The 27,468-nt window shown below is 38.9% G+C and overlaps 1 protein-coding gene across 4 annotated transcripts in view; it reads right to left on the reverse strand.

Annotated features, from left to right (window-relative positions):
• CTNND2 (catenin delta 2) overlaps positions 1–27,468 on the reverse strand; it is a 698,912-nt gene that overhangs the window by 11,473 nt on the left and 659,971 nt on the right. For all 4 annotated transcript variants that reach the window (XM_076330343.1, XM_076330344.1, XM_076330346.1 and 1 more), the window contains 3 exons: positions 27,178–27,262; positions 4,357–4,483; positions 80–211 (listed from right to left, as the gene is read on the reverse strand). In XM_076330343.1, coding sequence (XP_076186458.1) covers positions 80–211; positions 4,357–4,483; positions 27,178–27,262 — 344 coding nt within the window. The remainder of the gene's footprint in view (positions 1–79; positions 212–4,356; positions 4,484–27,177; positions 27,263–27,468) is intronic.

A 27,468-nucleotide genomic window follows, 5' to 3' on the forward strand; every position in this document is an offset into this window, starting at 1 on the left:
CAGTAAACCCAGCCAAGCCTGTAAAACCAGTGGTCTACCACAGCTGATTTTTATATATGCTATGCAAGCATAATCTCACCTGTCATGGTGTCTTTCCTAGAAGTGTGTTCTCCCTTATTTCCATGGTAAGTGGCGTTTGTTCCAGTTGATTCATAGTCTGTTTTTCTTTCTTTTAGGCTGATCATTTCCCGAGGTGAGGCTGGGGCACTTGCTAGATCATAAAAATGGATTTATTTTTTCTCGCCGCATATGACTGAATGTAGTGTTTAACTCTAGAGTAAACATTTTAGTAAAGTTTTTATTTGGTAGCATGCTAACATTAAGCTGTTTGAAGAAACACTACCCCGTTATGGAAGAAAAGGTGCTGTTATTTCAAATACAGGACAAATGTATTAATGGGACAATCAACTCCACACATCATTTTCTCTCTGACCGTTTTACTTGTTTCACTTACAACCAACATGTAAGATGATCATTAAGAAAAAAGTACAATAATAATGATTTTTTTTTTCTCCCTTTAGCTTTTTAATTTCTTTATCTTCTCAAAACCTTCTGGTATAGGCACTTCCATTTTTTTCTCAAAATGGTTAATTTATTTCTGTTGACAAGACCATTAACTTTCAGCTGTGTGGAAAAACCCTTATAAAAGGGTTTCCTCCCTTCTCTGTTGAAAATAAAGAAACCCATTAAATTATTCTAATGGGGACAGGAAGAAAAGAAAGGTGTTTTTCATAGAAAACATATAGTGAAGAATGCCTAACACTTAAAGGTAACTCGAATAATTTCTCTGTCTTTAAATATCTATGGATGAACAAATGCCATTAAAACAACAACTGCTACTGTAAGGTATCATTAAAACTAAATCCTTCATCACCGATACTCGCGGTATGGCTAAAAGGAGGAAAGTACGAGGTGACTAGGAGGAGAACTGGGTTTGTACTTGATTCTCACGTGCTGGAAAATGTGAAGGTGATCACTGGCACTGATCATGAAGACTTAGAGCTCGCGATGCTTCGGAAAAGGAGAAAAGCAGAGGAAAAAATAATGGCTTTCAAGTAAACTGACTTCAATACATTTAGGTGTTGGTAGATACAATGCACTTTCCTTGTTGTGGAGGGCAGGGGAAGAAGTACCAGGTGAGTGGCAGAGCACCCCAGAGCCTCGTGAAGGCACAGTGGTACTGAAATAACTAAAGTGCTGATGCTTACTTCCACTCCCTCCCCTGCCTCCACCCAGATATTTGATATTGCAAAAGAACCTCAAAAGAAGTAACAATGTCCTTGCTTAAAAAAAAAGAAAAAAAAAATTAAAAATGTAAGACAAGCTCATTTGTGAAGCTTGATTGTGAGTTATGTCTTTCAGCATCTCTAAACTGTGTTACATTTTTTAGTTAAGGAGTAGGGAAGGACTTGTACTTAATTAAGGAGTAGGGAAGCACAAGTGATGTTGAATTCTGCTTAGATTGATTTTGCTGGCCCTGGCCTCTGAATTTATAGAGCAAATGCGGGACAGACGTTTTTTCTTATGAAGCCATTAGAATTAGGGATTGCTTGTCAATAGTGATGTAACTCTAAAGCTGATAATCCAGCAGATATAAAGACACATGACATTAAATTACCAAATCAGCTAATGGCAGCTTGAGTCTAATAGGGAACAAAACAGAATGCAAACCTTGAAGAAGTTGCTAACATAGGGATGCATGTTGTTTCACATACTCTGGTAATGCTTTTAAGCACTCTGGTGTTTTGAACAAAATTGACTGATAAAGACAAAGCCATCTTTCTCTGTTCCCTGTGGGAATTCTCTCTCTCCTCCCATGTGAGAAAAACTGCTTTCTGGCAAGTGTAAAATCCAGAAGTGCTCTCTTTCAGAGTTTTTACTGGAAGTAGACATAAAATTATTGGTTGACATTAGACTGAAAAGTGGTATCAAGGCTTTCTGCTCTTATTCTTAAAGGACACAGAAAAGAAGACAGAGCTCTCTACGCTAGTTAAAGCATCTTATCACCAAGTCTATGGATGGATGGGACATTGTGAGTTCATTTACTTCAACTCTTTACCCCAAGGTAGGATCCAGTATACCAAAATAATTCTTGACAGATTTTCATCTAAAACTAAAGATCTCTAATGACAGAGACCACATAACTGCTCCAAGCAGTCTGTTCCAGTGCTGTTTCCCTACTGTTCCCTGATGTCTACCCTGACTCCTTGCTGCTCATTATTTCCATTTCTCTGCTATGAAAGTAGAGAAAGTTCATGCTGTTCCTCTTCACAGCTGGCTGTTACCTGCTTGAATACTTGATGCGTACCTCTTCCCACTGCCCCCATCTTGTGTCTCTCTTATTTGAGTTAAACAATTACAGTCCATTCAGTGTCCCCTTATATCCTGATTTCTCCATCTCCCGATTCATGTTCACAACTGACAAAAATCCCTAAATAATTTCTAAAGAACTTTTGTCTAGCCAGAGATTCTCCTTATAATTTATTTGTAAAAGACTGGATCTTTTTTCCCTTTGGACAGTATCTCCAATTCTCAGGATCACTCTGAATTCCAATAATGCCCTTCAAGGTACATGAGTTTCTCCCAGATTTATGTCACCTGTAAAGGTAATAGGCATTCTTTGTATATTATCTGGTTCATTCATGTGACTGCTGAAGAGTACTGGACCCAAGGCAAACCTCCAAGCAAAGCCTTTTTCCATTTTGGCAATAAGCAATACCCATTCTTTGCAAATGGTTTTCAGTCAGTTTTGTATTTACCACACATGATATCTTCTGGACTGTTTGTTAGCTTGCCCTAGCTTGGCTATAAAAATCTTGTGTGAAAGAGTCTTATTGATTACAGTATATTTAATTTATTGACTATTCTTTCCACAAAGCGTTTTAAGTATGTTTTAGCAGGAATTCAGGTGGATTTTATAAGAACAAATTGTATCGAACCAATGTTTGGATTTGATATGGATACTACCAGACAGACAGTAACTTATACTACTATGTAGAAATAGCTACTCCTAGAGTTAAGCAGTATCTTATGTTCCTACTATCTTTGAGATGGTAGGAACTGTCTCAACTATAGCTCAGATTGTGATTATTTGTTCCAGCAATTTTCTAGAATGAAGTTGAGCTGATTGGTCTGTAATTACATGGGCTCCTCTTCCTTCAGAAACAGCCACTATATTTGTCCTTTTCCAGTCTTATGATAACTGATGATGGCAGTAAGATTTAATCCAAAATTTAAGTACGTTCTTCAAGCAATAGAGTAACAGAAGTGAGGAGACAGTTCTGGCAAGAGACAGAACTAAGATCTCAGGGCCAGACATTTCAAGTGCCTTGGACTTACAGCCAAAATGAGATTTTGGAGAAGGAAAAAAGGGAACAAGAGCCCTTTATGGACTTGTGTAATGACAGATTTTGAAAACTGAATAGCAGCTCTCACTGTACTTCTGGCTACATTTTCAAATTTCCTCAGTGGTTGTTCTGCAGGACTAAGATGCAGCTTCTAGATAATTAACAAAACAATTTTCTTAAAAACAAAACTATGGCACAATGCCGATGGCAATAATCAGTTTGGCCAATTTTAATCCTAAACTCTTGGTATACCTATGAATGACAGCATTTGATTGAACAAATAGTAGAAAGCACATTGAAAGGCTGACTGTTTTACTCTGTTTATCTTAGAAGATTTTCACTGGGAATGGTTTTATCTAACCAAGGTATGGTCTACCTTAGAATAAGCTGAAGGGAAAATGCCCAGATTTCTGAGTAGAAAAATTAATTAACAGTGCAGCATAAGTTGAGAAACTTACATTAATCTGTTGTATGGATCATACAGAATTAATGACAGCTGGTGTAAATATGCCATCAACATTACATGAAGACCTGCAGTCAATCTTTTGTGAAACTTACTTACATATGCATGTGTATGCACAATTATATACACATACACATATAATCAGAATAAAAGCTGACAAAAAATAATGTGGATCCTTCAAGTTCAGCTAAGTGTGCAGAGTGGTCATAAACGACATAGTGGTTTTCATGACTAGCAAAGTGAGTGACAAAATTTCCTCATGACACAAATGGACACCGTTGCCCTGAGATCTAGTCAGGTAATCCCAATCAGGAAAACACTGCATGAGAACTCATAACAAAAAGTTATGGAATATTCTTTCTGCTGTAGAACTTTACAAGGTGTTAATAACAAAAATATTCCTGTTTTGAACAGATAATTCAGGTAAGAGTAAAGAATATATTTTGTGCCCTTCCACCACTGTTAACAACAAATCCGGACGCCAGTGACATTGCTTAAAGAAAAAGACCTCTGTCTTAAACTTCAGTTCTGAAAGCCGGGTCTTACCTGAGCGGTTGTTAGGAGACATGCGCACAGGAGAGATGGAGGGCGTGCGTGATGAAGAGTACGGTCTTTGCCGATCCCTTTCTATTGTTGAAGATGAGGCTACAAAGTGATACTGCGACCATCCGTCCTGCAACATCAAACATTGCGACAGCAGTCAGTGAAAACGCCATACAGTTCCCCATTTTAAGTACAGAGTATTTTCCTCTAGTGTTTTCACTACGTATACACAAGTGGGCTACCATCTTTTTCCTGCCACTGGGCGGCAAACATTCTTAGCGGTGCAGGATACGACGTGCTGACTGTACTGACACACCAGGAGAAAAAGTAAAATGCAGAAGGTTCTGTAAAATAACACATTTCAGAGAGACCCAAATTATGAAAACACTGAACATCTTTTTAGGCTATTTGTTTAATAGTTCTGTCTTTTTCCATGACTCTATTTTCACATTGCAAATGCCATTCTGGCTATGAAAATATTCCAAATCGTAAGACTGCTTGTTTTCATGGTGAAAATCAGTTTTTGCTTTAAATCATTTCTATTTTATAAGGAAATTTTGGAGTAAGTACATGGGGAAGCTCTAGGATTATCAAAATTATTGTAACTATTTGGGTATCTATAGTCTAGTTATGTTAACTGCCCGTTTGTTCACACGTGAGGGAAAAAGAATCAATGCATTTTCCTTGTTGCATTTTTCTCCAAGATGTACAGAAAGAAATTCTATTCCTTCTTGTCGTAGTTTAACCTAAGCTGGCAACTGAGCACCACACAGCCGCTCGCTCACTCCCCCCCCCAGTGGGAGGGGGGAGAGAATCGGAAGAGTAAAAGTGAGAAAACTCGTGGGTTGAGATAAGAACAGTTTAATAATTGAAATAATAATAATAATAATAATAGAAGAAGAATATACAAAGCAAGTGATGCACAATGCAATTGCTCACCAGCCGCTGACCGATGCCCAGCCAGTCCCCGAGCAGCGGCCCCCCCCGGCCAACTCCCCCCCCATTTATATACTGAGCATGACGTCACACGGTATGGAATATCCCTTTGGCCAGTTTGGGTCAGCTGTCCTGGCTGTGCCCCCTCCCAGCTTCTTGTGCACCTCCAGCCTTCTCAGTCGGTAGAGCATGGGAAACTAAAATGTCTGTGGCTAGTGTAAGCACTACCTAGCAACAACTAAAACATCGGTGTGCTATCGACATTACTCTCATCCTAAATCCAAAACACAGCACTGTACCAGCTACTAGGAAGAAAATTAACTCTATCCCAGCCGAAACCTGGACACTTCTATTTAAAACTGTGGTAGTGGTGATGTATTTAAAAAAAAAGAAAAAAAGTAATACAAACACCAGAAACAGCTAGTTCAGAAATGAAAAAGGAGAGTTTTAATAATTCATATTTTGTTCCTGTACCATAATCCAAAATAATGTACTTTACATTTTTAAAAGGATATTAAAAATAGTTTGAAAGTATCATGAGAGAATAAATTGACTTTTGCTAGTGCTTTTATTAAATGACAGTATTTCAAATGTCTTAAAGTATTGATAGATTTTAACTGTCTTTATCACTGCTTAATGTTAAATCTAAATCAGTAACAGAGTTTTCTCAGTCTTGCACTGAAGGCATAAGCCTTTTAAAAATGCCTACTTTCTCTTGGGCTCAGTGGAAATCAAGTCAAGCACCTGGCATGGCGCTAAACAAACTTTTTGCAATGAAATGCTGAATAAAAACAAACACAATATAATATTACCAAAAAACAGCTGGAATTTTCCTCTTGCTTACACAAAAATAATTCTCCGTTGGGGTAGTACAGAATATTCCCACCCCCTACCTCAGGCTACTGCAGGCATCCAACCCTGAATCCCACCCCCTCCCACTCTCTGCCTTTGTCCAAGGCATCTCTCTGACTTTGTTCCCTCCACAAAAACCACAGGCACCTGGCTCTTGGAATTGCAAGAGAAAATGGCCTGAAAAATCCCCCTTCCACTAAATGTTTAAGAAAGAGAACTCAGCAAGAGTGTGACACTTTCTCTTTTAAAAACAGCAGAAGGAAAAGAAGATACTTATACTTGATGTAGAAGGAAACGTAAGTAAATTAGGATAGACAGATGTGACACCTAACTATAGATTCTGAATGTCTGTACTCCTTACATAACGTGTTTGTATAAACATGCATGTATCTCAGTCGTAACTGCAAAGGAAAATAAAAGGAAGAGTGAAGCCTGGGCCATAGCTTTCACAGAATTTCCCTAGAGTCGACAGTGAGTGTTTGTCCACAGAGGTCACTCATGTTTAGGACACTTCACTGACTGCACCTCCTATTTCATGACAGTCATATAAGAAAACACAAGGAAGAAAAACAGTTAATTAATAAAAAATAGTAAGAGTAACTTGAAAAAAGAATCTTTAATACCACTTGCTTAAACCAAAATTTTCTATATCCAGTCTTTCATTTCCAACAAGCAGCTTCTACACAAGCCGCGTCCTCCAACCTAGAGGATCAATGAGAACGCAAACAAAACCATCTGTAAAGCCCTAACTTCTTAATGTTAAATCAAATTGGAAATGATTAGAAACTTTTCAATATATACACATATAAAATATGTATATATAATACATATATATATTTAAAAATAACTAATAGTTTATAGTTGTAATTATAATGAATAGCTTAAGTCCAATAATCTTATCCAGGCATCAAGACTGTAAATAACATACTTAGCGTTATTTTTACATCTCCTGTTAATAGGAACTTGCACGGTGATTTCTCTACTATAAAAATGAAGTAGCAAACATGTGAGAAGCCCATGCCTCTATCCTGCTGAAGAAAAATGTTTCCCTTCTTCCTCCTTCTCTGGGGTCAGAAGTTCTTACCAGAAAGGTGACTCTGTAATTCACTCTGTTATAGTTTTCTGATTGTTTAGTTTCTTTTAAACAGACTGCTGAAGAGGAAGATACCAAGAGGACAGACTCAAGACCTGATAAAAGGAGAAGGAATAGACTATTTATTACTGTCTGCCTGCAAAAGGAGGAGACATCAGCCATGCTTACATAGTGCAAGTCAGAAATGCTTCCAGCTTTGTGGATCTGGATGCACGCGTGGCCAGGTACGCTCTCCTTTTGCACTCTTGCTTCCCTCAAATAAATCCCTGGCATGTGGGTCAGAAAAAAGTGACCTGAATCTTCCCCTAAGCCTTTCTTCCTGTTGTCTATTCCATCTGTATTGTTTACATTAATACCTGGACCCTGGCTCTGATGGGAAGTGGATGAAAAAAATCCCCGTTATCTGCACAGTCCCATGGACTCTACAGGAATAGCGCGTGGCACCGGTTTTGTTCTGCAGAGTATCAACAGGGACTTTGTCAACATTGCTTCCTCAGAAACAGCACTGCAAGGTGCCTCCACAGCGAGAGAGCAAAATCCCGCTGCAGCTGGGACGCCGGCAATAGCATTCTTCTCTGTGGCAGATGTTTTTCCTTCTTCTCCTCCCTGCAAATTTTCCTTTTTCTCTCTGCTGAGAGTAGTGCCTATAATGAAGTCTTCAAATAAAATCTGCTACAAACTTTCAAGTTTGCAAGCCTGATCAGCTCAATAAAACAACTCAGGCAAACAATAAAACTCTAACACAAGTACTGTGGTGACTTGGCATCGCTTTTGACTAAAAAAGGCATAATGCTATCACTGTACGACAACCTTCATGGTGTTTTTCAACAGCATTATGGGCAGCTCCCAGACCTCACAGTATTTCAAAACCCTAATACTTTTAAGTCATCTATCTTTAGCTCTCCTCTGCTGCAAGGAACAAGCTTCTTTCCTTGGAAAGGTAAACAGTTTGTAACAAATTCATTAAAACCATCCCCATCAACAATTCCAAAAGCTATTAGCGTTAAATATTGAAACTAATTTTTAAGAGCCTAAAGGGGGTATTTTCAATTTAATGCCGAGATAAATACCACCTGACATGATGGCTGCTTTCATTAGTTTGTTTCAGCTCTAGTGCCTGTAATGAAATTTAATTAAATTGATTTGGGTACTTAAAGGTACAGTATATAATAGTGTCCTGCAGAGAAGAAAGCTAACTCAGAAGCAAAGTGTGTGAGACTGCATTTCAGAAACCAATTTACCAGCCACAAACGTGATCTAGGAGAGGAAGAGTAAGACAAAAAGATCTGACAAATTGGAAAGAAATTCAATGCAATTCTGTTACAGAATGGGTGCATTTGTTAACTGGCAGCAATTAATTAATAGGTGGCAACTGCACACTACAGGAGGGCACAGAACAACCAGAGTACAGAAATACCATTATATGTCCTTATCGTCTCTTCCAAGGTATCTTCTACTGGGCATTTCTCTATATTTTGACTATAATGACTATGTATTCTCCTGCAATTATACTCCATAAAGTCCAAACGTTAAAGCTTGATTGGCAGTGACATGTTTCTGACGATACATTCTTGGGAAAGCTGCAGGGATTAGATTTGGGGCGGGGGTTGGATAACCACTGTAGAAAACAAAAGTGATATTGTAGTCTCACTGATCACCTTTTACTGGGCTTAAGGAGTGAACAGGTCCTTTGTCCCCCTGCTCAACTTCAAGTTATTTTGAAAATAAATAATTTTCTTCAAGCCCATGGGAAATAATTATTTTGTCAGGGTGACTAAACTTACTGTGCCAAACACCTATTGCATAGGTACCTTATGAAAATATAGTTTGGGTTTTCCACATTATTCTTTTTGTGTTTAAAATGTAGGGAAAAAGAGAAAGCAGTTTTCTATTGTGTTTGCAAGAATTTCAAATTTTCAGAACTCTCTGGTAGCGGAGTCCTTGACTTCAGGCATGATTTGTGGAGGTGGGCGATATCAGACACACCGTTTTCTCAGTTGTAGCACAGTAACACTATGAGGACTGAATGAAATTAAGCCCTGATGGGAACTGACACCATGCTGACACAATGGGAAACCAGAGCTCCTGCATGAAGAATTCACAGACAAGAGAGGAAAGAGAGGGGACCAGATACAACGAGGTGGCCAAGCAATGTGTGGTGGAGTTGGGAAGGAGCATCGACATCGCCAGCCTCGGTGCGGTGCCCAGCCTGGATGACCTCATGGCATCCAGTCAGAAGGAAACCCCACATCAGCTCACGTGCTAATAGCCATGCAGCAAAAATAAAAACCAGCCCTACCCTCTGACTGATTATGCTGATCAGCTGCTAAGAAGACACTGACTTAAAAAGCACTGAGTGGTTTAGAAACACTGTACGGTGGCTGCATGCACATCAGTATCTTTCAATGCTGAAGAGTGTAGTTTGCCCTGACTCCTGGGCACTGATGTCCTAACATTGTCAGGAAGAAAGAGAGCAACTTCTTGAAAGAAGAGAAATCCCACTAGGGAAAAGAAATAAAAATGATGCAACAAATCCAATAATGAAACAGCTAAAACCTGAGAAACTACAGAGAATGTTGTGTCCTGCCTCCTCCAAGTTTACAAACTCTCCAGCACGCTACTTCTTGCTTCAGGCCTGATCCTTTTTTGACTTGATTTAATAGATGTTTTTCCGAATGACTTTAAGCATGCAGGACCAGACTTGTTTTGTCATCCTACTTCCTTATCTGTAAGCCAACATTTTACTGGTTCCAGAATTAATTGTAATAATAACTGCTCCTGTAATGGTAGTAAGTTGTAGAAATGTGAAGTTTTGATAGGCAGGAATCAGTAACTAGACCCACCACGGTGTTAGAAGTAGGTGATACAGCAACGAGGCAAAGTGCCTGTAAGTACGTAATGTAGGATCTACTCGCGTTGAAACTCAGCCAGACATTGCTCTGAGTTGCTGGTGCTGCTTCTTTCACAAGCTGAAGCACTGCTGTCAGGTTAAATGGAACATCCTGACTGGTGTGCACCAGTGTGACACTGTCTAGAGTAAAAAATAAATCTGATGTGAATTAAGTCAAGGCTCATCAGACTTACACAGGTCTGGGCAATTCTTCACTGCAAATTTGTTGTCACGATGCTAATAAGATATTACAGAAATTAGAACTGGATCAAATTATCTACATACATTGACATATGAAAGTTACGTGCGTGACTTGACTGCAGTGAGAAATCTAAAATGATAACAAGGTTGGGGTGATGCACATATGTATCTCACGGAGCTCTTAAATGGGATTTTTGAAATAATGTGGTTTAAATGTTCACCAACCACCACACCTATCATTAGGCTTTATAACCTGCGACCATATTATTTTCTTTTAATACAAGAGGAAGAATAAATACATTTCCCAGTGCTTCTCAACAGAGATACTGAGCCTGACTTCTCTCCCTCTGCCAGCCCCATGGCAGTGGAGGCTAACCACCCCCCACCAACACACCTGAATATTCAGTTTCCTAGCAGGACTGCTCTCTGCATGCCACCAAAGCAGCTGACAAGGAAATGTCAGCTGCTGAAGGAGGGCTGGAGAGACGGCTGTTCTGTAAAAAAGCCCCTGCCTTTATACTGAAGCATGCTTACTTTGGAAGAGGGATTTCAACTAAATTCTTACAACTTCAGCAACTCTAGAAACACTCTTGAAAAACAGAACAACTAGTTTTAGATAAACTATCTATATTAAAAATAAAGGTCGTCTTTCATTTTTTCCTTTGAATTTACAGTGCCAAATCCTATTATCAGCAAAGGATTTGTTAAAGGATTGTCCTTTCTGGATTTGCTTGCATTGTTTCCAGGAAAGTTCAAAACCAGCAGAGAATTCCTGGGCATTGATCTGCTTTATGATGTACTGTGAATAAATCTACTTCACTGATGGCTTTTTACTGCCATCAGCTAAGCTACAAACAATTATAATTGACATTTTTACTCCTAGGATTTTGTCTTTTGCTTCCAAAGTGGGAACTCAAGATATGTTGTTGAACAGAGGAGTAGGGATTGAGCCTGGAAGGTCTTGGCATTCTCCCGGCTTGTACACTAGCGGTTGTTGCTTGGGTTAAATCCTTCAAACTGATTCTGCTTTAAGTCTGCAAGTGGAAATCTGGAGTAATTTCACCGGCTTCAAAAGACAAAAGGGCTGCTGACTCCAATTCTTCTGTCTCCCCTCCTCTCCCAAAGAGTTTTGAGCCAGGCCCTCAAAATCAACAGATACAAAGTGAAGACATGGATCACTGAAGCTCATCTTAATTTGAGGATTTTAGTATTTACATTTATAGTCTTATTTCCACAGCTTATGAAAGCCAGAAAATTACTTAAAACAGAGAAATTATTCAAGTTTGGGGGATTTAAAAATATTATTTGCATAAAAGTGCGGGAGTTGTTTACAGTACAACCACTTAGCTGAAGTGGTTAAAGGAAAATACGGTTTGCTTCCCATGCCTTCCGATGATGATAATGATACCAGTTATTTACTGGTTACACGTTATATTGGGAGTACAACACCTGCCGCTGTGTGAGCCTGGGAGGAAGGCCACTCACTCCTCCCTTGCACAGACATAACCAAGGGGAGATGACGGAGAGCACCAGGGGAACAGTGCCATCATTTGCGCAAAGGCAAAGAGCAGCGGTGGCTGGGCCGGGCAGGGAAGGACCAAGCCAGCTGGGCGGCAGAGCTGCTGCTGGAGCAGCCGCCTCTCCCAGGGGCTCTCGGCCCCTGCCTCAGTGCCTGATGGCTGGGGGGCAGCCCCGCCACTCCCCGGCTGGTATGGCTGTGTGATACACACATGCACTGCTTCGGTCTCCTTTCTTACAATATGCAGTGGGCTTGACCTCAGCACTTCTCTACTTTTTACTCTGAATTTCAATGCACAAATGGCTTTTACTTATAAGTGACCGTTTCTGCATCCCAGGCACAGCAGAAGGTCAATTGCTTAAGAAGCTGAAAGAGAAATACATATTTAGGGCAGCATGCGGCTTAAAAAAGGGCTCCTAGTCAACCATTAACCACAGCAAAACTGTCTGGCACTGGATGAGGATTATTAAGTTTTCTGTAGGCTCTTTAAAGTGACATTTTCAGAATCAGTGGTTAAACTCATTCTTTTCAAAACGAGACACGTACCTCCCAGCCTCCACCTCGGCTTCTCTGAAAGCAAAGCCATTACTCTCCTATTGTCAGCGTTCCACCCCAAAATAATTTGGAATATTTTCTCCCCCTGTTTTTCTCTTGTCATCGCAGAGCCTGAGGTACTATATTCTTCTGAGAGTACCACCCAATTTTTTTCTTTCAAAATACCACAGATGGCTGTGGCCAGTTTTCTCTTTTTCAATTTTTTTTTTTTTTTTGTGTGCAGTGTTATCATCTTCTAATCACGTATCTTCTACCATAATTTTACATCTATCCCTTGATTTTAGCTATGAAGAGACACCCAATAAGGGAGAGATATGTTAATTACTTGCCAAATCTATCCAAGTGAGAAACAGCTAGGTAACTGTCCCCGGCTGTTTTATACAGTGCAACTCTGGGACATTTCAGGAAATCACTGAGGCATTGCTTTGCCTATCCATAATTAATTATTGATTTCCTGTTGTGCGAGTTGCGAAGATGACAAGACCTAATCTGATGAATAAAATAGCTATAAGAAAAGGGAATCATATGTGAGGCAAAGCATGAAGGACACGACTTCAGATATGGCAGAGTTCATTATTAATTTTGCTGAGGTTATATGCAGCTAAATAATAAACCTTTCAAAACACTGCAATAAAATGAAATAAATTCATTTTTCAAAGCATCACTTCGCCTCTTAAACAGAAATAAAATTGTTTTAATATATTTTAGAGGAAACGAAGGCAGTATTTGGCCCTTCAGCTAGAATTTCTGTTCTCCTATTTTCCCCTGCATAAGGTATATAAGCTATAATTTAAATTGTTAGAATCACAGAGAACTATTTTTGCTTGTATCTTGTATGTGCAAAAAAACTTGCATCCAAGAAAGTGTTTACAATAATTTTTGACTTGTATTGTCATTTTCATTCCAGTAATGAAATTTCACCTATCTTAACATGTTTATGCCCTAGAAACACAAACTCTTGGCCACAAAATCTTGGGGGTAGGACAAATACTACTTTATGGTCAGGGTCAGTTTCTTAAGCCTATTGTCCTTACAAAGACTAGAAACCAATCAACACCTCTTATTCTTACTTTGCATGCATTAAATCATAAAATCAACCAAACACAACTCTTCTATTATACCTGTGAACATAAAACACAGAAAAATCATTCTTAGAAAAAAATTGTCTCTTATGGTGAAGAACATGGTAGGACTGATGATACTGATTGTGATCAAGAGCCATTAGGGTTTTGTGCTTCCTGGAGAGCAGCACTATGGCTGAAAACTTGGGATCATTTTATCCAAATGTGTAGCTGCCTGACAAACAAGGAATCAGATGCCCCTTTGGAAAAATCACTAGATCATAGAATCATAAAATGGTTTGGGTTGGAAGGGACCTTTAAAGGTCATCTAGTCCAACCCCCCTGCCGTGGGCAGGGACATCTTCAACTAGATCAGGTTGCTCAGAGCCCCGTCCAACCTGACCTTGAATGTTTCCAGGGATGGGGCATCCACCACCTCTCTGGGCAACCTCTTCCACTGTTTCACCACCCTCAGCATAAAAAAATTCCTCTTTGTATCTAGTCTGAATCTACCCTCCTTTAGTTTAAAACCATTACCCCTTGTCCTATCACTGCAGGCCCTATTAAAAAATTTGTCCCCATCTGTCCTGGTTTCGGCTGGGATAGTTAATTTTCTTCCTAGTAGCTGGTACAGCGCTGTGTTTTGGATTTAGGATGAGAATAATGTTGATAACACACCGATGTTTTAGTTGTTGCTAAGGAGTGTTTATACTAAGTCAAGGACTTTTCAGCTTCCCATGCTCTGCCAGTGAGGAGGTGCACAAGAAGCTGGGAGGGGGCACAGCCAGGACAGCTGACCCAAACTGGCCAAAGGGATATTCCATATGATGTCATGCTCAGTATATAAGCTAAGGGGAGTTGGCCAGGGGGCAGTGATTGCTGCTCGGGGACTGGCTGGGCGTCAGTTGGTGAGCAGTTGCATCACTTGTTTTTTTCCCTCTGGGTTTTGTTCCTCTCTCTCTCTCTCGTTGTTTTACTTTTCATTAAAATTTTTTATTATTATTATTATTATTATTATTATTATTATTATTATTATTATTATTATATTATATTTCAAGTATTAAACTGTTCGTATCTCAACCCAAGTTTTCTTACTTTTGCTCTTCCGATTCTCTCCTCCATCCCACCGGTGGGGGGGAGGGTGAGCGAGTGGCTGTGCGGTGCTTAGTTGCCGACTGTGGTTAAACCATGGCACCATCTTTCTTATAAGCCCCCTTTAAGTACTGAGAGGCTGCAATAAGGTCTCCCTGAAGCCTTCTCTTCTCTAGGCTGAACAACCCCAACTCTCTCAGCCTTTCTTCATAGGGGAGGTGTTCCATCCCCCTGATCATTTTCATGGCCCTCTTCTGGACCCCCTCCAACAGGTCCATGTCTTTCTTGTGCTGAGGGCTCCAGAGCTGGATGCAGTACTCCAGGTGGGGTCTCACCAAAGCAGAGTAGAGGGGCAGAATCACCTCCCTCGACTGGCTGGCCACGCTTCTTTGGATGCAGCCCAGGATACGGTTGGCCTTCTGGGCTGCGAGCGCACATTGCTGGCTCATGTCCAGCTTTTCATCCACCAGTACCCCCAAGCCCTTCTCGGCAGGGCTGCTCTCAATCCCTTCATCCCCCAGCCTGTACTGATACCGGGGGTTGCCCCGACCCAGGTGCAGGACCCTGCACTTGGCCTTGTTGAACCTCATGAGGTTCACGGGGGCCCACTTCTTGAGCTCGTTCAGGTCCCTCTGGATGGCATCCTGTCCCTCTGGTGTGACAACTGCACCACTCAGCTTGGTGTTGTCTGCAAACTTGCTGAGGGTACACTCGATCCCACTGCCTGTGTCATCAATGAAGACATTAAACAGTACTGGTCCCAATACGGACCGCTGAGGGACACCACTCACCACTGAAACTCATGCTGTCCTTGGTTCTAGGTCAAAAGTTCTTGCACAAATACACTCAAACTAGACAGTTAGAGATCCGAGCGATTATTGCTAAGCTGTATGAGTTTTAAGGATATGCTGCTTCAAGCATGTAGTTTACCAACACACTTAGACATTAATAATGAGAAATGCATATTCTTTTTTACTGAAATACCTTGAAGAGTTTTTGATTCGGTAAATAAGAGCTCTAGTATTGTTAACTCAAAGAGGAAGACACTATTGCACCAAAGCCTACAACTCTTATTTTAGAGGAACCACAACCTTCCCTAAAAGCACTTTGTAAAATTAAAAGTAATAACAACAATTTAGAAACTGTCAGTGAATCTTTTAATTTCTACATTCTGCAGGAAGAAGAAGCTATAGCTCTTTTATCAAGACAAACTGTATCAGCTGGTAAATGAAGTAAACCAATTCAGAACAAAGTACACATACTACAAAAGAGACTCCTTTCAAAATACAAGGTTTCTTTCTTCAAGTCTGAAATGGCAGACATATTTAGGCCATTTTTGAATTCTGTTAGCAGTTTTAGGAAGAGAAGAGGAAAGAAATGAGAAGGACTTCCCAGTATTTTTCCCCCCACCCATTATTAGATCACGCAGAACATCAAAGAACTGAAAGCTGGATATTGATACACCAGCTTAATATTTCATTGAACTTGGATTGAATTTACATGTACTGACCATATTAAACAAACACTTTGAAGCTCCTTATAGGACCCAGAAGAACGAGGATGATGATAGTATAAGTACAGCAACACAGAGGAGCATCAGCAAAAGATGCCCAGTGTTATGCATCAGACCATCACAGCTAGACTATTTACCTCTGCAAAGAAAACATGCTTTGATTGCCATAATAATAAATTTAATTTGATTTCCATCCTCTCTGTGCTGCTTGCGTATGCTATTATTACTAGTAAAAGTTCTACTGATCTGACTCACTTGCAAAACTATAAGCAGCCATCCAACATATCGGTTCAACTTTGCTGGGAAAAACTGAGTTTCTCACACGTACTCTTTACTACAGATGTGCTTTTACCTATGTCTGAACCTAGATATGCAAATATCAAGCATACAAGTTAATTAAAAATGTTCTTTTGTTCTGAATGGTAGAAATCATGTTCCTTGAACGACTTTTGGAAGAAAAGACTGACATGAATTAAAAATGGTTTATCTTAGCATATATCTTTAAAAGACTTTTGAAAGTCTTTAGAAAGACTTTTGGATTCTTTTCAGTGTTGTACCTCTGAATCCAGCTAAACTTTCTTTGCCATTAATTAATGTTATTTATATTTGTTTTAAAAATATAATACATTATTTAAGTGGACTAAAAATGTTCCCAGTCCCAAAAGACATGCAGATAATTTTCTTAGGTATCTACTTTGTATTCAAGTATTAAAATCCAATCTTATTCTGAGGAACTGTATTTTTGAGAGGAAAAATTCTGTAGATGTGACCTTCTACTTATGCATAACCCTCCAGATTCTGGATGCCTACTCGTATCTCTACCCTAAGGATATTTCAGAAACTTCAGTTATACAATTCCCTTCAGAAAGAAGGCTCTAAGTCAAAGATACTGACTCCTGGGCTGCATTTTAAATTTTCTTTTCTTCAGAGAAGTTCAAAAGGTGGAGTTCTTTAGGGACAGACTTTACACAACTATGAGATTAAATTTCTCTCTTCTAAATCTGTACTTACTAACCTTAAAACGGACTTGGGTTTTCAGGTGAAAAATACCTAGTGGTTCCCACATAAGTCAGCTAGAGCTTACCATGAGACTCACTATCAATGCTGAGGATGCTTTAGCATCATATATATGTATGGCTCATTCTAGAGAACTGCTTGGACAAACTTTGGTTCTTGTCTTATTTGTTTAGCACCTCTTGCGTCTAGCAGGTTTTGGATGAGAATGGTGTCAGCTTCCATGCACCTCTTACTGATAATTTAGAGGAATTACTGCTAAGTCTGGTTGTTGAATTACCACTTGCTACAATGCTGAATGTTAAAGGAAAGGACTATCATGCCTTTAAGGCCCTCATCGGAAAAGCAACAGTCAAGCACAGCTGCAGATACATTCTACGCTCATAGCCCAAACCATTAAGGTTTATTCCTTTAGGAATTCCCAAGCTCTCTTTGCTCAGACATCATGCTTAAAGGCAGCATCTTCTAGGTCCATGCTGTGTTGTGAGTATGTTTTACATACACACACCCCCATTTGTGTATACATATATGCACATGCAGATAATTACCAGCAAAAATGCAGATACGTTGTCACACAGACATGCAAGTATTTGCAAGGAGTGCAAATTTTGGCTTTAATTGTGCTTAGTCATCATATCTGATTTTTTGGATACCATTCACTAAAAAATCTCACAGCAAAATAGTGTAAGGATGGGCAAGGTCTCGCTTCAGCTAGTATGAAAATACTAACATCAGTATTGAATCTTCAGTTCAGCACAGACTGTATCTTAGATTACTGCTAATATTTTAAATACCGTAGTAAACATGGAAAATGTTTTAGAAAGAAACATATAAATACTGAAATAACTGAAACATGACTAAAGGAATGGTAGGTGATACTGCATAGTAAAGAGAGTATCACAAAGAATTTAACTATGTAAAATGCAAAATTATTAAAATAAATGAAGTCTATTATACAGTAACTGATGGAATTCAGAAGCATAAAACATTTGAAAACATCTCCCTCTAACAATTAATGGAGAAACACAAATTTTGATACTCCATCATGTGTTGTCATTGTCATATAGGTAAGAACATTAATATTTTGGATTCCAAAAGATTTTCTACCCTCTTCAGGCCATGTAAAATATATATAAAAAAATTGTAATACCATAATGGCAATCCCTTCTCTTTCTGGTGTTGTCTTATACTGTTAATAAACTCAAAGGGGGTTAGAAGGACCTATGAAAAATATTACTTGATATGATGGATAAGCTAGGAAAATCAGAACATGATCTACTTTACTGCACAAGTGAAATGATAATTATTTGCATTAAAATAAAATTGAAACAACATTCAGTTTGAGTTAGCATTTTGTAATATTTTAGATATAAATTTTGTCTTTTTTTCTAAATTGTTCTTCTTAAAAACTAGCCAGAATGGTAATACAGCTAGGTGAAAACACTTAATATATTTGTGTTATGCCAAATGCTGAGAATCTCTCTCTCCTCCTCTCTCTCTCTTTTCTTTTTAAAAATTCAAGCGCAGTTTATACACCATTTTTTCCATGTGTGAATACTTCTGAATACTTCTGCATATGCCAAAGTTTTTACCTGCATAGCTCAGCTCAATTTATTTGCACAATTTGCTCTTTAGGCTTCATGATTTTGCTCATGATAAGTAAATTCCTATTGTATAGACAAACAGGATATTATTTAAGCAGGCAACTGGCAATGAAAAAGCCACAAATGTTAAAATTTACTTGACAAAGTTTTGAACGATTCTTAAAAAACCCAATCCCTGGGAAGGCATACGCAATCAAAAGAGCAGGTAAGTTAAATGGTAAGTTTATACTATGCAGTGATGCTGCCTAGTGCTAATTATGTTGAAAAAAGTAGCATCAAGGTAAAAAGAAAAACAAAATTCCAGACTAACGTATCATTCCTCACTGAAGAGGTTTTGTGTCTCTAAGAAAAAATGTGAAAAGATTAACAGATTATTCTTTGGTCTGCAGCTACTACCTATTATTTCCTGCAGAATAGAAAATATGCCTTTGCTTTAATGAAGAAATACTTCATATTTGCATGTGCATTGGGAAAGGCAAGCCTATCTTACACGAACACTGGAGACTAATATACAGCACAAAAAGTAGAATTAATAATAATTCAACACACACACAAAAAAATCAGTAATACCAGCTTTTTCTCCAGTACTGAAACCAATGACAATTTCATGTTAAGCATTTAACAAGATTGCCATTTGATAAAAGGCCACATTTAAAATGCTCACTTAAATGCGAATAACATGTTTTTAGGCAAGAAAGACTGAAACAGAAAGAAAAAAAGAAAGAATATATTTGAAGACTGTAATTTTTTCTGCTATATTGGTTATAGAATCTCTATCTTCTAAAATTACTCAGATGATGCTTTAAAAAGGCTTGAATATGTTAATTCCACAGAAAATTTCCACATTTCCTGTATTTAAAATCAATTTAGGAATTTGCTTAATTCCTGACTAACAAAAGAAAGTAATGTCATATATCAGATGATGAAATGCTGGGCGTTTTAAATATCATATTCCTGTTAGCTAAAGATTAAAAGGATTTACCCTAACCTTGAAAGATATTTATGTCTAAAGTATTTAAATTAGATCTTCTCTGATGTCTTCTCTCTTCCAGGCAAACTTAGTAGAAAAAAAAATAAAATGAAAGAAATAGCATAACCACTATGTCCTGCATGACCAGCAAAACCATATAAATTCCTATTTTCTCTAAATATTTTATCAGAAATGGTACACAGGCATATATATATTTAAAGGTTTCTCCATGGATTTACTTGAATGTTTTGCATATGTAGAAGGTATTTTGTTTTTGCAATAATGCCACAGAGTCACATTTTATTATGAAAAAAATATTAGGAGGAAAATGAAAGACTACACTTGGTTAAGGAAATGGATGCCGCTAATAAAAAAATGCCCAGTTGTGCTAATTCTCGTCAACTGTCTGAAGGAAATATCCATCGTTCTTAACAGAGATTTGAAAATCAGCATTTTAAGAATTTAATTGACTCCTGGACACACCGATTTTTCTATAGCTATCCTAGTTTACCTGGGATCCTGTTACTGAAATGCGCAGCTATTGCTTTTTTCTTAGAGGTGCCATCAGGCCAGAAAAGAAAGCAAAGTGCTTGATAAATTTAATCTGCTATTGCAACATAGTGCTTATCAATAACTGCCTTTCTGTTTGAAAGCTTCAGGCAATCAAAAAAGAGATTACAGAAATGCTAGAAAGCTTGTCAGGGAACTGAATGTAACGCACTTGTCCTTCTCTCTGGTATATGCTGTCCTCAGAGAGAGCAAAACTCTGCATACCTTCCTCACACGGCTGAAATGAATGGGACTGCTGTCCTAAGTGAAGCGAGACGCTTTCCATCTAGAACCTACAGGGTTCAGTAAATTAAATTGTATAATTTTAAAATACATACTCTAGTAAGGCTTTGTTACTTTCGATTCAAACATCTCCTGTAGAACTCTTTTGGGTACCAATCTCCGTATGCATGAAACAGAACAATTCAACACTGGTCAGCTGACAGCCAGAATACCTGGGTTGGGGAATAGATTCTGGTTTCTTGGCTCTGGGAGAGAGTATGCTGAGCGTGCCATGACCCAGAGTGGTGGGTTGGTGAAAATCCTCTGTCATCAGTCACACTGAAGCTTGGGGCCGCCCACTGCCATAAATCAATCAATCAGTCAATCATTTATTAATCAGGTACTTGCATTTTCATAGTTAATATAAAAATGGGCTCTAGACAATGCCTTCTCTATAATGACAATCTAGTTTTATATTACAGGGGGGGGTTTACCTTAAATTAATCCATCCTTTTTCTAAAAGGGTGACATATTAATCTGAAAAAGGCCTTGCCAATTGTATAGAAATAAATTAAGTCACACTGAAGGATCAGCACTGCAACATACATATGCTCATGAACAATCTGAGCACATGAATAGCTCCTTCAAGTCAAGCCACTTTTTTGAGGAACTATTATGTTCTGGATTTGGAATTTAGATTCTTTTATGTAGGGTTTAAGTTCTGCACAGACCTTTTCACTAGATAAATTTAACTTAAAGACAGCATCTTTTTGGGGGATGTCTGACAGACGATAACCTTACCAGAAGAAAATCCAAATGATGTGTTCCAAGTCTACCTGACAGCACGATGTAATTAACATTTTTAAAGGGTGAGTAGGTATACTTTACTTAAGAAAGGACTTTAGATTCTAGAACTCTTTGATCAGGGTTTTGAAGTTTATTGCTGGCAATTTTCATGGAACATTTAGCAATAAAGGACCTTCTCATAGAACCATCATTTTATTATTCTGAAAGTCACATGAAAAGAGAGTCCTCTTCTAGATCTGGACTGGCTTAACTGCTTCTAAGGCTTTGGGCAATTCTAAGTATCTTTTCCAGCCAATGACAGACAAGGCCATCTTCAGAGTGACTACTCTGACTTCGTTAAATGCCTGTCACAATAGTATCCCCGTTGTAAATGGCACACTACATGCTGAAGGACGACCGCCTTTAACAGCCTCCCTGGTTTCAAATAATTGGTTGTATTTTTATTCATATGGCAGGTGAATAGGACAAACATTTCTATTATTCCATGCAGAACAGAAACCTACGATAATAAATGGAAAAGAAAAATCATTTCTGCAAATTCACTGTGATCTCTACTTATATACTGGAAGACAGAATAAGTGTAAACATAATGATAGAATGTAAACGTTTTGTTGGAGCCTAAGTGGTTAGGCAAAGCAAACCAATTAATAGAAAACATATTCTTCCTGACAGTTCCTCCAGCTCTTTAATATTACACACATTTAATGCTAATTGAAGCTTGTTTTTAGCTAATAAATTTTCTTTCATGTTAAGCTCATTTAGCACAACCCTTTTGCTCAAATTTCCTCATGTAATTTAACAAGCTATCTGTGTTTAAGAGTAGTTGGTTATTTTCTTGAATATTGAGATAGATAAGAGTTTACCAGCTAATGGAAATCTGCCCTCTTACAGTCACATCTGTATCTTCCAAGGTGCCCCCAAGTCTTCAACCAGCTAACAGCCTAGAGACTGGAGTGGGGTCCAGTGTTCCTCACTTGGAAATACGTGTCTTTAAAGAATGACCATAGTAGTTCCTTTCACCTTGCTTAGGTGGCTAAACATAAATGGGACAGGACCTCTCTCTGGAGACTGCAAGCAGCACTTAATTCTCCTGCTGACTGTACAGGTTACCAAGATACCTGAAGAAGAGGGGTGTATCATGAGTCTGAAGCACAGGGACAAGTGGGATAGCTGCCCCACCTAGTTTTTCGTAAGTGCTGAGCCACTGACCCACCCACGGGGCTATGGACCATGTGACCATTAAGCACTTCTGAAAATCAGATTTCAAGTATTTCGGAATGGACTCATGAAAACAGAGGCAGATAAATGATCATTTATGAAAATGTAAGACTTATTTGTAGAGAACAAAGAAGTTTGAAAATGTCATGACATTAAAGACACTCTTTGGGAGACAATATTTCATCTACTGATGAAAAATTGTGACGATCACTTCTTTCTTACTTGCTAAGCTTTAGTAGTATTTAGAAATTAATCACCTTAAATCATCCAAACACTGTTTATATGGGGCTGAATCTGAACCTTGTTTTCCTCTTGGTGGGAAGTTTTCAGATTAGATTTCTGTTTCAGCCATTGTTCAGCAAACTAAATGCTATTTTCCATGATTAAGTACCTGCAAGTTAAACTTCTGGGATGACTGGCAACTCCTTCACTTCAAGACTAAATTCATTGCTTCCTCTTGCTCTGTCAAGCTTTTTTTTTCCCCTATAATTTCAGGACTGGAAACATTTATGCTTTTAATAACTCTTTCTTGTTAACTGTGTTAGGATAGTGCCAAATTAACCATGCCAGGGAATTAAATCCTCTTTTTCCCCAAAGCACAAGCCTACAAAGGACGGTAAACAGTCACCTCAGTCTCAGATCTGAGCACTGACTGTTCACTTTCTCTGCCTTTCCCGAGCCAGCGCAGCCTAACAAGACTGTGTCCCCCATTAAAGCCACAGCACAGCTATGAACTGGAAATCCTAGTACACTGGATAGAACCTGTCAGTGGAGGGTACAGGGTGTGACGTAGCTCTGCAAACACAGTGCATAAGGTATTGTGACTTACAGAGCTTTCCAAGTGGAAACTGAGACAACAAAGCCAATGCCTCCTCCTCTTCCTTGAGTTTGCAGCTCAAGCTGTAGGAAGTTAGAAATCTATCCATCATTCTCCTGAGCCAGAAAAGCTACAGTCTCCACCTTAGCATGCTTTCTAGAGAATAAAAAGCTATTTGAGAAGAGAGACCAACATTCAAAGAGTGCACCTCCTGTTGTATTAGCTATTAATAAATGGGCACAATGTTCCTGCTCCAGCAAACTGAACGAAAGCAACACACAAACCTTCAATCCTTACTTTTTGTAGGACCTTGGAAATCCCAGGACACATCAGATGCTGCAGACTACTTAGCCTGTCTCCCCAGTAAAGTTCAACTGGCTGCAAAAGTTCCAGCTCTTGCTTTTGAGGCCTTACAGAAAGACCTATGAAATCAATAGGGCCTTCTCATTGCTTTCATTGGGAGCAGGATCAGCCCACTGCAGAGAAGTTCCTGGGTACCAGAACTCTGAGCTCTGGACTGTCAGAGCTACATTGCTTGCAGGGTTTGTTCTGTCCATCTGCTCTGCTTTTCTTTTTAAACACAGCACATGGGCTAGCCTGAAACTCTTTTTCCAGAAACACTTACATCTCTAGCTTAACTTGGCTTACCAGATTTAATTTTCTATGCTTTCTACCTCACTGACTTGTGGAATAATTTTGCATTTTTCAGGATGAAAAAGATGGATAGGACCTTAAATTTTTGTGTTGTCAAAAGATACTGTTTGTATTCTTAGCCAGATACACTATAACCTTGAGACAGGGTATATGGCTTGATTTGGTCAATGAAGTAACTGAGTCATTGCAGTTGCTGCTGCAGTTTTTGGCTTTGAATAGACCAGAGAAACAGGCAGTATCTGTCAGACACTGAGTGGCACAAGGAAATTTGTGCACACTACTATTCTTCTTAAGCAATATAGCTAAGCTGGCACCCTGAAATCTGTTAAATTTGGGCTATTTTTACGCAGCAGCTGATTTTGACAGTGTCCTTACAGGCTGCTTAATTTAGGTTTCGCTACATAGGCATATTAACGTTATAGCCTTGGTTAAAGCTGAAGAGCTTGCTCACCCATGACGGGATGGAGCTTGCAGGAAGCATTGTATACCCTGCTTAGGGCAGCCCAGCTAATGGCAGCAGGTGGGAGACTAGTTTCTGACTCCTGCACTTCTCTCCACTTCAGAGCCAGGAGTTCACTGGGGAGTGCTGCAAGTGGGAAATTGGTGCCTATGCACTTCTTGGCTTTTGGTCCTTCACAGGTGTGGCAAGTCATTAGGTGACCACATCAATCCCCAACTCTGGATGGACTTTCTGTCAGTGCAGTTTATATACTGCCAACTATGGGATGATTCCTTTAATGTTGAGCAAAAATAGAAAAGCGAATGAGGTTTTCATGTTTTTGCTGATGCAGTCATATTTGGACTAAATATACTGACTACTACTGTATCAGCAGTAAACATATATTGCCTTCTTTCCCCATTAATACAAAGGATACTACTTCTATTCTTTTTATCTCTCCTTACTTACTCTACTGTAAACATGTAGCTCTAAAATAGACCACAATTCAAACTATTTGGTTAGACTGTTTCTCAAACAGTAAGGTAAGTGCTGCTACTTCTTCTTAAATGTGATGTGATGCTTGTAATTTCCTTGTATTACAATACAAAATTGTGCCTCTCTGTAGGCCACCAATTCTTTGAAAGTAGTTGTATAGCTGCTTCAGTACAGAGGAAGAAATTGCTAATGGTTGTGCAATGGGATTTACCTGCACTTCAAAAAAAGCTCTGCAAGTGCAAGATACTGCAAAGTGCTGATCATATTACACTGTCAGCTGTGTGTTCACTCGTTTTTACTAGCAGATCACATCAACCCAGTATCTTTATATTACATAACTAGCTGTTTATTCATATAATGCAAACTTTTCTAATTTTCCTATCATAAAAACATTATTTTCCCAACAGTGGTGAAACTCGGACAGCCAGCATAAGTCAGCCTACTATCGGCAAGTTTAATAACTATTATGGACTTTATAAAGATTACTCTATGTCTTTTAACAAACAGGACTATCTTAAATTAACTATCTGAACATATTTATACAATGCTTAGCAGCATATGTAATGGCATATAATGAATATATAAATATGTAGTAGAGACTGACCTTCATTTTAAGATTTTGTGAGGCTGGTAGGAATTAGCCAATATAGAGATTAATAAAATGCTTCCTGAGAATATAGACAATCTGTCTGCTACGAGTGTCCTGGAAGCTACCTCAAAGGCTAGCCTGCACTATTTTCCATACCACAAGTATGTATTTGTGGCCGCAGAAAATGTTCTTTTAAGCATGCAAGGTACTTAGTACCCAAACATGCTTAGTATGTAAGTACATTACCAGGCATTCACATTGGCAGCCAACAGAATGTCCTTTAGGTAGCAGTATACTCAGAAGCCATACAGCATATAGCTTACCTCATGCATGGAGCAACCCTAGAAACCGCTTTTCCATCACAGCATATATGTACAGACAGAAGGTTGGAAATGAGCCAGACATTGTAAGAACTTCTAAGAGATTATGGTGCAATAAAGTTCAGCCTCTACAGTGCAGCCACCCACATGCACAGAAGTCAGGCTATGCACACTTCCAGTGTGTTACTGCCTTGCGTCAAGAAAAGCCTCCTCTAGCTCATGTTTGTTCCCACCTCTTAATGGGACAGTTGAGTATCAGCTCGTTACTTGGAACATCTTCACATTTGGTATCCCTAGGGCTGCCAAGGATGACTGAAAATACTGGAAGTGAACAATGGGAGAGACTCAATAATCATCTTCCTTACTGCTCAGACTTGACACGAGCAGGGCTGAGGCATGCAAAAGAACAGCATTTCAAACAGAAGGTCAGCTTCTGCCAGTTTAAGATTTGGTGCATGCTCTTCACGTAACTAAGTTCTTTTCTTGTACAAAATACATACAGCACAGACTACACTGCTGTGAACCTTCCCTACTTCACCATTCTTATGCCTCAGACTTAACCAGGACCTGAACTTTCGTGCCACATGAAGCCTTAGCTCTCTTTGCTGAGATTACAAACACAAATATCAATTAGATCAGCTGTGAAGTTCCATGTAGCAAGAAGACCTTTGAGAACTACATCTGCGGGCTGATACTCACATGGAGTGTAATTCAGTTTGGAAACATTCAGCAAGAACTACTTTAAATGTTGTATTTACTAAGTAGACGCTTACGTTTTAAAAGCTATATAGGATGTTATTTCACAGGATTGTATTACCGTATCGTGATTCATTTTTAAAAGATTAGCAGGTCTGTGGGAATGGTATGGTACTACAGACTCCATAGACTGTCCGAAAACGAAGCATATGATGCTATTTTCTGCTAGCCGACTGGAAGTGAAGCTATCAAGTTTCAGCCCAGCTCCACATGTAACTGGCCCCTAAGCACCACTCCTTCAGATACTCTTGTTCACAATCTCATGAGGAAATCTGGGAGCTGAAGGGCTGGAAATCTGGTAATCTCCTCAGGACAGGGTGGGGAGGTGTAAGAAGGAAAGGTACAGTAGGAGAGCTTGCATAGGTTTGTTCTATGAACAGAGGACTTCATTCTCCAGGGCTGTCAGATCCAGCACTTTCTGTATGAATTCTTTTGAAAATCAAATTCACGTCCCCTTTTCACCACCACATGTATTTTCAAAAGGTATTTCTATGTTAGAAGTAGAAATGAGGGAAAAACCCATAGCTCCAAGTATCTGAAATTTTAAACTCTAGGTCAATTTGCAGTTCACATAAATGTTTTGGTCTAAAGTCTCTCAGCCCCCAAATTTGGGTAACCATATGAAAGATGACAAATCTAGAAAAAACCCAAGCCTTACCTTCTTGTAGAGACTTCTCAGGTCTCTGTACTGCCACATACTATTGAGGACCTGAGATGCTGCTTTCACCACTTTTGGCGAATGCCTGTTACACACATATATTAAAAAGGGAGAGAGAGAGAAAGAAAGAGTGAGAAAGAGACTGTTAAGTACAAAACTCCATTCATCTCTATTTTCAAATGCATTGCTATGGATTTAAACCCACAATTAAAATTGTGTTTTAAATGTACCATAAGATCTTCGGTTGGCATCTTGGAGACCAATGTGTTTTTAAGCAAGGGCAATACATGT

This window comes from Aptenodytes patagonicus, chromosome 2 (genome assembly GCF_965638725.1).
Source record: "Aptenodytes patagonicus chromosome 2, bAptPat1.pri.cur, whole genome shotgun sequence".
In the NCBI taxonomy this organism is placed as follows: domain Eukaryota; kingdom Metazoa; phylum Chordata; class Aves; order Sphenisciformes; family Spheniscidae; genus Aptenodytes; species Aptenodytes patagonicus.